The 14,724-nt window shown below is 45.7% G+C and overlaps 1 protein-coding gene across 1 annotated transcript in view; it reads right to left on the reverse strand.

The window, feature by feature from the left end:
* The window catches only part of MYO3A (myosin IIIA), a 269,541-nt gene that overhangs the window by 172,747 nt on the left and 82,070 nt on the right, over positions 1 to 14,724 (reverse strand). Inside the window, exon 8 of the mRNA XM_040434050.1 lies at positions 9,125 to 9,280. Within this exon, the coding sequence (XP_040289984.1) occupies positions 9,125 to 9,280 (156 nt within the window). The remainder of the gene's footprint in view (positions 1 to 9,124; positions 9,281 to 14,724) is intronic.

Here is a 14,724-nt window from a genome sequence, read left to right on the forward strand (position 1 = left end):
AGTTGATTTCTCCTGTAACTGGGGCTGACATAGTAGCCCCAGTTACAGGACAAATGCACCCCTAGAGAGGCTGTACAGCAGCAATCCAGCGCTGTACAGCCTCACAGCAGGGCTGATCGAGGTCTCTGAAAGACCTCACACAGCTCCTGCACACTCCGGTCACGGCGGTCACATGACCGCCGGGCCGGAACAGGAAGCGCACAGCGCTTCCTTCTCTGCAGACACAGAGCTCGGTGAGCGCTGTGTCTGCAGCGATCGTGAAGGCAGGGACACCTGGGAACTGTCCCTGCCTTGTCTTAGGGTTGCCCTGCTGTCACTGACAGCGGGCAACCCGATCAGCAGCTGCACGATTAGCGTGCAGCTGCTATTTCTGACAGGACGTTCTAAAACGTGCTGTCAGAAATAGACGTCCACCCATAGGACGTTTATAGTCTATGGGCGGACGTGAAGCGGTTAAAGCCATTTTCTGTGGTGTATTAGTGAAAAAAGGGCTTAATTGCTGCTGTGCGGTCAAGTGACAAAATTACAGCCTTTTTTGGGGTGTATAAGTGGGGGGAAAAAAGGCTTGTTAGCCGTTGTGCAGTGAAGTGACAAAATAACAGCCTTTTTTGGGGTGTATTAGGGCTCTTTCACACTTGCGTTCTTTTCTTCCGGCATAGAGTTCCGTCGTCGGGGCTCTATGCCGGAAGAATCCTGATCAGTTTTATCCTAAGGCATTCTGAATGGAGAGAAATCCGTTCAGGATGCATCAGGATGTCTTCAGTTCCGGACCGGAACGGTTTTTGGCCGGAGAAAATACCACAGCATGCTGCGCTTTTTGCTCCGGCCAAAAATCCTGAACACTTGCCGCAAGGCCGGATCCGGAATTAATGCCCATTGAAAGGCATTGATCCGGATCCGGCCTTAAGCTAAACGTCGTTTCGGCGCATTGCCGGATCCGACGTTTAGCTTTTTTCTGAATGGTTACCATGGCTGCCAAGACGCTAAAGTCCTGTTTGCCATGGTAAAGTGTAGTGGGGAGCGGGGGAGCAGTATACTTACCGTCCGTGCGGCTCCCCGGGCGCTCCAGAGTGACATCAGGGCGCCCCACGCGCATGGATGACGTGATCGCATGGACACGTCATCCATGCGCATGGGGCGCTCTGACGTCATTCTGGAGCGCCCCGGGAGCCGCACGGACTGTAAGTATACCGCTCCCCCGCTCCCCACTACTACTATGGTAGTACTTTAATAGCGACCTGGCTGCCATAGTAACACTGAACGCATTTTGAAGACGGATCCGTCTTCAAATGCTTTCAGTTCACTTGCGTTTTTCCGGATCCGGCGTGTAATTCCGGCAAATGGAGTACACGCCGGATCCGGACAATGCAAGTGTGAAAGAGCCCTTAGTGGGAAAAAAAGTCTTATTAGCCGTTCAGCGGTGCAGTTATACACTGCTCATAAAAATAAAGGGAACACAAAAATAACACATCCTAGATCTGAATTAAATATTTTTCTGAAATACTTTGTTCTTTACATAGTTGAATGTGCTGACAACAAAATCACACAAAAATAAAAAAATGGAAATCAAATTTTTTAACCCATGGAGGTCTGGATTTGGAGTCACACTCAAAATTAAAGTGGAAAAACACACTACAGGCTGATCCTGTGCATGCTCCTGATGAGGTGGCGGTCGGTCTCCTGAGGGATCTCCTCCCAGACCTGGACTAAAGCATCTGCCAACTCCTGGAAGTCTGTGGTGCAACGTGATGTTGGTGGATAGAGCGAGACATGATGTCCCAGATGTGTTCAATTGGATTCAGGTCTGGGGAACGGACGGGCCAGTCCATAGCATCAATGCCTTCGTCTTGCAGGAACTGCTGACACACTCCAGCCACATGAGGTCTAGCATTGTCTTGCATTAGGAGGAACCCAGGGCCAACCGCACCAGCATATGGTCTCACAAGGGGTCTGAGGATCTCATCTCGGTACCTAATGGCAGTCAGGCTACCTCTGGCGAGCACATGGAGGGCTGTGCGGCCCTCCAAAGAAATGCCACCCCACACCATTACTGACCCAATGCCAAACCGGTCATGCTGGAGGATGTTGCAGGCAGCAGAACGTTCTCCACGGCGTCTCCAGACTCTGTCACGTCTGTCACATGTGCTCAGTGTGAACCTGCTTTCATCTGTGAAGAGCACAGGGCGACAGTGTCGAATTTGCCAATCTTGGTGTTCTCTGTCAAATGCCAAACGTCCTGCACGGTGTTGGGCTGTAAGCACAACCCCCACCTGTGGACGTCGGGCCCTCATATCACCCTCATGGAGTCTGTTTCTGACCGTTTGAGCAGACACATGCACATTTGTGGCCTGCTGGATGTCATTTTGCAGGGCTCTGGCAGTGCTCCTCCTGTTCCTCCTTGCACAAAGGCGGAGGTAGCGGTCCTGCTGCTGGGTTGTTGCCCTCCTACGGCCTCCTCCACGTCTCCTGATGTACTGGCCTGTCTCCTGGTAGCGCCTCCATGGTCTGGACACTACGCTGACAGACAAAGCAAACCTTCTTGCCACAGCTCGCATTGATGTGCCATCCTGGATAAGCTGCACTACCTGAGCCACTTGTGTGGGTTGTAGACTCCGTCTCATGCTACCACTAGAGTGAAACCACCGCCAGCATTCAAAAGTGACCAAAACATCAGCCAGGAAGCATAGGAATTGAGAAGTGGTCTGTGGTTACCACCTGCAGAACCACTCCTTTATTGGGGGTGTCTTGCTAATTGCCTATAATTTCCACCTGTTGTCTATCCCATTTGCACAACAGCATGTGAAATTGATTGTCACTCAGTGTTGCTTCCTAAGTGGACAGTTTGATTTCACAGAAGTGTGATTGACTTGGAGTTACATTGTGTTGTTTAAGTGTTCCCTTTATTTTTTTGAGCAGTGTATGTTCTAAAGCCTTTTTTGTGGTGTATTAGTGGGAATAAAAAGTGTTATTAGCCGTTTAGCGATGCAGTTATATGTTCTAAAGCTTTTTTGGGGTGAATTAGTGGGAAAAAAGGGCTTATTTGCCGATCAGCAGTGCAGTTATATGTTCTAAAGCCTTTTTTGGGGTGTATTTGTGGGGAAAAAAAAGGCTTGTTAGCAGTTGTGCGGTGAAGTGACAAAATGACAGCCTTTTTTGTGGTGTATTAGTGGATTCTTAGCCTGAAAAAAAACATTTAAAAACTAAATTATAAATCTTTATTGAAAACTTTTCTTTAATTTTTTTTTTTTTCTAAGGGCCAAAACACCCTTTTCAGTAAAAGACAGGCCAACAGGGTACCCGGCATGCATTGAGGGACTCAAATACGTGCCCACCACATGCCCGATAGCCTGACAGAAGATGATAAATAATACCCTGTGTGTGTACAGTCTCACTCTTGTTCCCAATTCTAGTATCAGTGGGTGTATGTCACACAGGGGTTAGTAAAAGACAGCCCAAGTAACGGCAGGTATTGTAATGACACTGATACCTTCAACCACACCAGTGTTGCTAGCTGAACTATCTGGGTGTGGGGGAGCCACTACAACTAACACCTAGAAGCTATGGTGCCATAGATTCAAAGCCCAGCTCCTGTGGCAGAATTGAACATCAACCAGCTAGGCCTGTTTTTCATGTTTGACATCAATGAACATGAAATTACGTTTTTAGATCTGGCCATTCCCGTGGGGTCAGAGGGCAAGATTGTCACAAATTTGTTCAGAAAAAGGACCGCAAACAAACAGCTTGTTGCGATGGGATAGTGGTCATCCTCTTGCCCTCAAGAAAGGTATCCCCAAGGGACAATATTTGAGGGCAAGAAGAAACTGTTCTGAACTGAGTGACTTCAAAGTAGCTGCTAGTGACCTGAGGACCCGTTTCACTAACCGGGGCTACCCACAGGAAGTCTTAAAGCAGGCATACCATCAGTCTATATGCGCCAATCACGAACAGCTCCTAAGCCCTAAAAGTCCTAAACAAGACAACTCTGTCTCACGGATCATAGGTACTTATGACAAGGTGTACAAGCAGGTACAGGAGATCTTACAGGCACACTGGCCTATCTTGCAATCTGACCCAGACATAGGAAATTTTATATCTGAACGCCCCCTTGTCACATATCGTCGCAGTTATAATTTACGCGATCGATAACAGCGTGTATCAAGGCCCGACACCATGGATATGGCTGAAAAATACGTTAACAGGCACGTTTCCGTGTGGTTCTTGTGTGGCATGTGGCAATATATTGAAGGGAACATCCTTCACCAGTTCAGTGACTGGTGAAAGTTATCGGATAAGATCCTTCTTTCACTACCTATCTGTGGGAGTCATCTACCTACTTACATGTCAATGTGGACTACAATACGTAGGCAAGACGAAGCGAGAATTATGGAGGAGAATAGGTGAGCACCTATTGGACATAAGAAACAACCATGAGACATCAGTAGCATGTCATATATGTGACCATCACGGAGGCAGTGCTCGTGGACTTAAGGTCCAGGGGATTGAACACATTAAGAGACCCATTCGCAGTGGTGACATCGATACGATGTTACACCGCAAAGAAGCTCAATGGATCTTCAAATTATGGACAGTCAGTCCTAAGGGACTTAATGAGGCAATTTCATTTGCGTGCTTCATCTGACTCACACCACTGTCATCCTCTACTGTATGTGCAGTGCCATATAATGGAGGGATATCTATGTTTATCCCCCCTGGTCTAATGGGTGTATTTGTGGTGTTAAGGATAAATCTCCTTTTATTTTATGTGATCATGTAGTATTTGAGAACTGTCCCATCTTTACCTATAAATTATTTACAGTCGTTTTCAAATTCCCTTTCTATGCCTCTTATGTTATACCTCACTAAACCAGTATTCTTTGCTGGTTATAGTTCTGTCCTTCTCGGTTATTGTTCTGCCCTTCTCGGATTGGCCTTGCTGTCACTATGCCAATCTTATCTCTATGATGATCTGCGCTGGGCAGCTTATAGCCGCATTCTCGATTCCCCCGTACCGTGGTGCGCGCATGCGAACTCCATCTGGATGTCATTGCGATACCGATCGCCCACACTCCCGATTGGCTGTAGCGTCAGCACACACCTGCATCTTTGCACGCTACAGTGCGACCACAATGTATCACTGACAGCAATCATCTGATATATTGTACTAAGCGCTCCTGATGAAGTGTGGCTTTTTCAACGCAGAAACGCGTTGAGCGAACATGCATTATTGCACTTTCTGTATACCATGAGGCAGGGCAGAGAGGAGCTGGGCTTTGAATCTATGGCACTGTAGCTTCTAGGTGTTAGTTGTAGTGGCTCCCCCTCACCCAGATAGTTCAGATAGCAACACTGGTGTGGTTGAAGGTATCAGTGTCATTACTAACACCCCCAATACCTGCCGTTACTTGGGCTGTCTTTTACTAACCCCTGTGTGACATACACTGACTGATACTAGAATCGGGAACAAAAGTGAGACTGTACACACACAGGGTATTATTTATCATCTTCTGTCAGGCTATCGGGCATGTGATGGGCACGTATTTGAGTCCCTTGATGCATGCCGGGTACCCTGGTGGCCTGTCTTTTACTGAGAAGGGTGTTTTGGCCCTTAGAAAAATAAAAATTTAAAGCAAAGTTTTCAATAAAGATTTATTATTTTGTTTTTGAGCTTTCTTTCAGGCTGATAATCTAGCTAAAAATATTGTGACCGTATACCTTCCAACATTAATTTACGTTGTAATAGTGCATTAGTGGAGAAAAAAAAAAAGGCTTGTTAGCCATTGTGCGGTGAAGTGAATAAATTACAGCCTTTTGTAGGGTGTATTAGTGGAAAAACAAAAGGGCTTTTTTGCAGTTATATGTTCAAAAGCCTTTTTTGTGGTGTATTAGATGAAAAAAAAGGCTTGTTAGCTGTTGTGCGGGGAAAGTAACAAAATGACAGGCTTTTTTGGGGTCTATTAGTGGGAAAAAAAAGGCTTGTTAGCCTTTGTGCGGTGAAATGACAAAATTACAGCCTTTTTTGGGTTGTTTAAATTTCCTTTTTATTTTTTTATTTGATCTAACAGTATGTCAGACAGAGAAGTGATAGGCCCTGCACAGGGGAGGGGCAGAGTCCTAAATGTTTCTGGTGCAGGCACAGGACGTAGCAGAGTAAGGGGGCATGGCAGCAGGAGTCATTTCGAGAGGGCCTGAGCTTCAGGTGTCATCTAGCGGTCGTGTCTTGACCAGCAACCCAGCGGTGCTTGAATAGTTGACTCAGTCATCCACTTCGTCCCAACTGACATCAGACACCCCCAGCCAAGAGTCGGTGGGTTCGTCAGACACAACCCTTAGTTGGCATGGCCCAGGAGCAGGACCTGTGCCCTCACCTGTCCTCAACCTGCCTCTGTCCTTTTCTGTTCCCTCAGCCAGTCAAGTATTATATGCTGTGGGCTCAGCTCCACTATACAGCGAGGACGAGCTACTAGAGGACAGTCAGCAGCTATTGCCCAGCCAAGATCTGGAGGAGATATCCGCCGCTTCCTCCAGTAGGCTGGCAAGTAGTGATGAGGAAAGTGGCGTGGGAGCTGGTGTTATGAGCGGTCAGGCTCCTGGCTCAGAGTCCGTTGAGGAGGACATCAGTGACGTGCAGAAAGTACTCGATGATGATGTAGCCGATCGCAATTGGGAGCCTGGTGACGAAGGGGCTTCATCATCATCGGGAGAAGACGGTGGCAGCTTGCCCGTGAGGCAGCGGCAGAGTCAGCAAGTTGCTAGCGTGGCCGGGAGTCAGCAGGGTTACAGCAATGGCAGGTCGGGAGCCAAACATGCCCGGGTAGACCACCCACTTTGCAGGAGCCTACCTGCCCGAAAAGTAGTGGTGCAGGGGTTCACAGAGGCAGCGGCTGTAGCAGTCAGCGCGGTGGTGTGGCAGTTTTTTGATAAGCCGCCACCTGTCCTGCTGAGCTTTGCCAATGGAGTGGAAGAGATCTCGGTAGTCCTGCTCCAGTTCCCACTTCAGGGTTGCTAGGTGAGCGAGGTCTTTCTCTACCTCATGGGGGTCATCCCAATCCTCCCTAGCCTCCCTCTCATAGAAAATGTCCTGAAGTCTGGACTGTGCAGGGCTCCCGAAGTCAGGCTCTGCAAAGGACTCCCATAACAAGCCAGGACCATCAAACTCCTCTCCCTCTGGCTTGTCATGCTCAGCTGTCCAGGGTATATACTGTGCCATATACCACCAGAGCGCCTGGTAGGCATCCTCCAGCCATAGCTCCTGCCATACCCGGTGCTCTAATTCCTTCACCCATTCCTCCAGGGGCTGCTCTCCCAGGAAGGGCATCCGCAGGGCCACTGGCTTCTGAAATCGGTGCTCTTCACTGGGGAGACTCTCGCCTCGCTGGTATTGTACATTATCCAGGGCCTGGTACCAGATGCCTTTCCTTAATGCATCCCGGCAATCCAGGTCTTCCTCATCGTATGCCACTGCTGGTTCCATCCTGCTGCTGTCCGGGTCGCTGTACTGGGACATGCATTGCCCTCAAATTGTAATACCAGGGAATTATGTTTCTTTGTAGCTGTCCTTCTGGACTGTGAGACTGATCCCGCTGCTTGCCACCAATTGTAACGGTATACAAGGGAATGCTCCAAACTCCGAACGGAACCTCACGAATAGCTGCTAGCAGACGAATAGGAAACGCACCTAAGCGGCTTACACTCCTAGCAATCAGTCTCTAACAGCATACAGTGAATCCCCCCAAGAACGAGACGAGGCTCCGTGTTGAGGGTCAAGCAGTGGTCACCCAGAGCTGTGCGTTTTATTGATCTTATATAACATTGGTACACATCAGTACCACCCACAGGGTTTTGTAAAAACAACCAATAACCACATACAATACAGTAAAACACTCCCACACAAAATCCTCCCCTATGTAATATAATTATGGTACAATGGGTTGATGTAATTATCACAGGCAGGAGAATACACAATGTCCTCTGTCCTGGAGACAACCGAGGAGTAAGTCAATTATCTCTCAGGACAAAGGGAAATCGCCAATACACATGTGGAGACAATAGGACAGACATCCCCACTCAAACATACAATGTCCCACCCTTTACAGTACACATAGACATTTAACATATCCCAAAATGGCACGAATTAGACCAGGGGTTCAAAAGTTAGTAAAAGTCCTTTGTGAACAAAGGAAGCATGGCTGATGAGAGGGCCCATAATCCTGGGGCAAGAGGCTGGCAACCAGGCCCCTCCAAAACCCAGTGGCGAGGTTAGTTTCGCCACAGATCCTGTCTATGTAGCGGCTGTAAGGCCTATATGGTCCCATCAGAATTGGCTTATGATTTGGTAGCCAAAAGCGGGAGTGGGTACAAAACACAGAAGACATGCAAATGTTCCATTCACGTGTCATCTCTGTTTTGCATCCACTCCTGTTTTTTTTGGGCTTTAGCAATACTGATAGATTACTGACCAAATGCTGACCGAGTGAAGGCGGATGTTTAACAGACAGGATCCGTTTTTTGGAGGTTATTGTTCTGAGGGATCAGAGGAAGGGCAAAATAATCAGTGACGTCAACACAGACTTACTGCTGACACCCTCTCCACTCTGTCAGGGGGGCTCTACTTGTATAAGCGTTTAATAGAACAGGTTCTGTAGACATCTATGTGGAACTGAGGACGGTGTAAAAGAAGTGCACTCTTTCACACTATAGTAGGATCTGGGGCCTCTGCACGGTTCTTTATATCTGGCGCTAACATTGACCTGTAAGGCTGAGTTCACACTTGAGTTATTTGGTCAGTTTCTCCCTCATAACTGCTCAAATAAGTAAAGTATGCAGTGATTCTAAGAGCGACGCCTGTCCTGTGCTTCTCATACTGACTCACAGTATTGTTTCACTACCACAGCCGACTCTCTATGCGTGTTACTGCAAGGCACAGTGTTCTACACCACTATACAGGCTCTCTGCAGCCAGAAAATAGCTGTTTTTTAACGCGATTCATCATTAAATCTTTTCAGAAAATTCGGCGAACCAGAATTTTTTAGAAATTTGCTCATCTCTAGCATGTAATGATTAAGCAGACTGCTATGCATGGATTTTACAGACCATTCACCAAGCTAAATAAGAAGACGTTGTTTACCTCTTCTTCTCCATTATCCCCATTTGCTGGTGGATGTCTATAAATTCCATTAGCTGCTTTTGAAGTGCTCTTTCATTATGTCTAATTTGCCTAATAAAAGCATGTTCCAAAAGATCACAAACCATAGGGCGTTTTTCAAAATCTTTCGTAAGGCACCTGAAATGCAGAATATGAAATATTAAATATGGCATTTTACATAAAAACCATAGAATAACATCTTTAGAGAAAAATGTTGGTAAGATAAAACTGCTAGGGCTCATGCACACGAGTGTATATATTTTGAGGTCTGCAAAAAACGGATCCGCAAAGAATACAGATGAATTCGGAACAGCGGGCCCCTAATAGAACAGTCATATCCTTGTCCATAATGCAGACAATAATAGGACATGTTCTATTTTTTTGCGGAACGGAAATACGGAAACGGAGTGCACACAGAGTAACTTCCATTTTTTTTTGCTGACCCATTGAATTGAATGGTTCCGCATACGGTCCGCAAAAAAACGGAACGGACACGGAAAGAAAATACGTTTGTGTGCATGAGCCCTTATACTCCCATTGTTCCACACTCAGCAAGATTTTCACAGCTTTTGGGTTCTTTCCCACTGTCCTGGTTTATTTATTTTTCTAATTTATATAGCGACAATGTATCCCACAGCGTTCTACAGGGAGGGTCATCATTCACATTGGTCCCTGTCCACATAAATTAACAAATTGATGTATTACAGGAAAAATGTGGATAGATCCGGCATCCAAATAAAAACAAATTCTTTTATTAACTCAAAACATAGTAGAAAAATATTAAAACCACTGACGCTTACGCGTTTCGGGCACACAAGCACTTCTTCGTAGCATACAAGACATAGAAAATGATTAAAAGTATATATACTGACAGGCATGCTGGGAAAGCAGTAACACAGAAAATCTGGTATGGATGGAGTAGGAGCTGGAATGGAACCATCTTAATAAAAGAGTAATATAATATACCACCACAGACACATATTGCAGAGTGTGCATTTAAAAAGAAGGCAAAATGCAGTTTGAATAAGGTCATCAATACAGGTATAACAAATCGGTCTTAAGGTTCATTCCATTAGGAGACCTGCTTCCCATTCCGAGGATCTAGTACGCCTCACGCCTCAGCAGGGCTTGTCTCCAATTGCCTTTTCTTTTGGGCTGGTTAACCCTTTCAATTGCTTTCACCTGCAAGGTCTGTGTGTTGCCTTGGTGGCTGTTCACATAATGTGCAGCTGCACCTGACACATTTTTCAATTGAGGATTTTTTATACTATTTAGGTTTCCACCAATGCGTTTTTTTAAGACTGCGGGTGGTACACTCAATATACTGCATTCAATACATTCAATAACATAACTTAGGGCTCTTTCACACCTGCGTTGTTGTGTTCCGGCATAGAGTTCCGTCGTCGGGGCTCTATGCCGGAAGAATCCTGATCAGGATTATCCTAATGCATTCTGAATGGAGAGAAATCCGTTCAGGATGCATCAGGATGTCTTCAGTTCCGGAACGGAACGTTTTTTGGCCGGAGAAAATACCGCAGCATGCTGCGCTTTTTGCTCCGGCCAAAAATCCGGAACACTTGCCGCAAGGCCGGATCCGGAATTAATGCCCATTGAAAGGCATTGATCCGGATCCGGCCTTAAGCTAAACGTCGTTTCGGCGCATTGCCGGAGCCGACATTTAGCTTTTTCAGAGTGGTTACCATGGCTGCCGGGACGCTAAAGTCCTGGCAGTCATGGTAAAGTGTAGTGGGGAGCGGGGGAGCAGTGTACTTACCTTCCGTGCGGCTCCCCGGGCGCTCCAGAGTGACGTCAGGGCGCCCCAAGCTCATGGATCATGTGATCGCATGGATCACGTCATCCATGCGCATGGGGCGCTCTGATGTCATTCTGGAGCGCCCGGGGAGCCGCACGGACTGTAAGTATACCGCTCCCCCGCTCCCCGCTCCTACTATGGCAACCAGGACTTTAATAGCGTCCTGGGTGCCATAGTAACACTGAACTCATTTGGAAGACGGTTCCGTCTTCAAATGCTTTCAGTACACTTGCGTTTTTCCGGATCCGGAGTGTAATTCCGGCAAGTGGAGTACACGCCGGATCCGGACAACGCAAGTGTGAAAGAGGCCTAAGGCTACTTTCACACTTCCGTTTTTCTTTTCCGGCGCTGAGTTCCGTCCTAGGGTCTCAAATCCGGAAAAGAACTGATCAGTTTTACCCTAATGCATTCTGAATGGAGAGTCCGTCCTTCAGGATGCATCAGGATGTCTTCAGTTCAGTCTTTTTGACTGATCAGGCTTTTCAGAAAACCGTAGCATGTTGTATTTTTACCTCCGGCCAAAAATCCTGAACACTTTAACTGAACGCCGGATCCGGCCTTTTTCCCATTGACTTGCATTAACGCCGGATCCGGCGCCGTGTGTTCCGTCAAACCGGATCCGGCTTTTGCATGTTAAACCCGAAAAATGTGAAAAAAATGTTAAAGTCCATAAATGGCGGATCCGTTTTTTCCAATGCATTTTTTCATTGTGATCAAAATCCTGATCAGGATTCAAATGTAATCCATTTTCACACGTTTTTCCGGATCCGGCGGGCAGTTCCGGTGTCGGAATTGAACGCCGGATTCAAACAACGCTAGTGAAAGTAGCCTAAGGCTACTTTCACACTTCCGTTTTGTCCCCATTCATTGCCAATGTGGACAAAATGTAACTGAACAGAACGGAGTGCTCCAAAATGCATTCTGTTCCATTTGGCTGCGTTCCCATACCGGAGAGCAAACCGCAGCTTTCTTTCCGTCATGGGATGCGGAGCAAAACGGATAACCCACATGACCCACAATGCAAGTCAATAGGGACGGATACGTTTTTTTCTCTGACACAATAGAAAACGGATCCGCCCCCATTGACTTTTAATGGTGTTCATGACAGATCCGTCCTTGCTATGGTAAAGATAATACAACAGGATCCGTTCATAACGGATGCAGATGGTTGTATTATCACTAACGGAAGCGTTTTTGCTGATCCCTGCCGGATCCAGCAAAAACACAAGTGTGAAAGTAGCCTAATATAGTTGGTGTAACAGTTAATGTGACTGTTTGGAGACACATACATGGAGGGAGCTAAAGTATTACCTAGTGTGACACCCCGTTTGGCTACAAATCCACAGCCATTCTTGAGAATATTTATGATTTGGGAGTTATCATCCAAGATAAGTAAATATTTTTTAAGGAGATGAACAATCTGATCATATTCTAAAGAATAATTGGTAGAAAAGGTAAGTCTTAACATTTAAGGCTACTTTCACACTGGCATTTCTGGGTCCGCTTGTGAGATCCGTTTCAGGTCTCTCACAAGCGGCCCAAAACGGATCAGTTCAGCCCCAATGCATTCTAAATGGATAAGGATCCGTTCAGAATGCATCAATTTGGCTGCGTTTGGTCTCCGTTCCGCATTTGAGGCGGACTCTAAAACGCAGCTTGCAGAGGACCACTGGAGCTGCATGGGAGTAGGGAGTTTAATGGGTTAATAATGGCTATTAAAGAATTTTTACCACTTCCTGCTTGTAGGCAATTTGATTGCAGCAACAGATATCCATGCTGACATCACTGCTGTAATACAGTAATATCTGCAGTTTAGTGAAGTTATTGTCCCTATGTTGAACTTGAAGTTTCTTTAAATTAAAGGGGTTGTCGCATGCAAAGTATTCTACAGTTTTAACCAGCACCCGAATCTGAGTATTTTTGTAATTGCATGCAATTAGAAGTTTTGTATAGCTACTGAGTTATTCAATAAAATCTATCTGTATAGCACCACCTACTGTTTTTTTTTTCTTATTTCTTTGTCCACCTCACTGAGAAGGCCGCACATGCTCAGTTTCATCCTTCAACTGCCTCCTGAGTTGTGATAGGGAGAGCATGGACACACCCCCTGAGCTGTGATAGGGAGAGCATGGACACGCCCCCTGAGCTGCAGAAGATAAGACACTTCCCGTTGAGCTGTCAGCTTGATATAAATTTAGCAGAGCAATGAATGGGGAGATCTCTGGATCCATGTGAGGTACAGGGCTGGTTCCAGCTTTGTTAGAAAGTGATTGTCATGTACTATATGTACTACATTAATCATGGGATAACCCCTTTAACTGGACAAATTAGTGGTTCATTACAGTATACAGGTAAGATTTTTCTTGATTCCTGATTTCCCTTTGTGACCCATTTTCTGTGGGGTTTTTTATTTTATTTTTTATTTTTGGAATGACTTGAACAAGATATTTTGCCTAAAGGAAAATTGTCCTTACGTAAAACTGAGTACAGACACCCAATGCAATAAAACTTGTCAGTTTACACTGTGCCACTATCTAACAAGTAGTAATAAAGGGGCTCACTGCATAGAGCTAAAATATTCATGACTACAATACAGTCAAGGGTGGAATTAAAACAATATGTACAGTTGCAAGAAAAAGTATGTGAACCCTTTGGAATAATATAGATTTCTGCACAAATTGGTCATAAAATGTGATCTGATCTTCATCTAAGTCACAACAATAGACAATCACAGTCTGCTTAAACTAATAACACACAAAGAATTAAATGTTACCATGTTTTTATTGAACACACCATGTAAACATTCACAGTGCAGGTGGAAAAAGTATGTGAACCCCTAGACTAATGACATCTCCAAGAGCTAATTGGAGTGAGGTGTCAGCCAACTGGAGTCCAATCAATGAGATGAGATTGGAAGTGTTGGTTACAGCTGCCCTGGCCTATAAAAAACACACACCAGTTCTGGGTTTGCTTTTCACAATAAGCGTTGCCTGATGTGAATGATGCCTCGCACAAAAGAGCTCTCAGAAGACCTACGATTAAGAATTGTTGACTTGCATACACTGCGCGCAGAATTATTAGGCAAATGAGTATTTTGACCACATCATCCTCTTTATGCATGTTGTCTTACTCCAAGCTGTATAGGCTCGAAAGCCTACTACCAATTAAGCATATTAGGTGATGTGCATCTCTGTAATGAGAAGGGGTGTGGTCTAATGACATCAACACCCTATATTAGGTGTGCATAATTATTAGGCAACTTCCTTTCCTTTGGCAAAATGGGTCAAAAGAAGGACTTGACAGGCGCAGAAAAGTCAAAAATAGTGAGATATCTTGCAGAGGGATGCAGCACTCTTAAAATTGCAAAGCTTCTGAAGCGTGATCATCGAACAATCAAGCGTTTCATTTAAAATAGTCAACAGGGTCGCAAGAAGCGTGTGGAAAAACCAAGGCGCAAAATAACTGCCCATGAACTGAGAAAAGTCAAGCGTGCAGCTGCCAAGATGCCACTTGCCACCAGTTTGGCCATATTTCAGAGCTGCAACATCACTGGAGTGCCCAAAAGCACAAGGTGTGCAATACTCAGAGACATGGCCAAGGTAAGAAAGGCTGAAAGACAACCACCACTGAACAAGACACACAAGCTGAAACGTCAAGACTGGGCCAAGAAATATCTCAAGACTGATTTTTCTAAGGTTTTATGGACTGATGAAATGAGAGTGAGTCTTGATGGGCCAGATGGATGGGCCCGTGGCTGGATTGGTAAAGG

Source organism: Bufo bufo, chromosome 5, assembly GCF_905171765.1.
Source record: "Bufo bufo chromosome 5, aBufBuf1.1, whole genome shotgun sequence".
Classification (NCBI taxonomy): domain Eukaryota; kingdom Metazoa; phylum Chordata; class Amphibia; order Anura; family Bufonidae; genus Bufo; species Bufo bufo.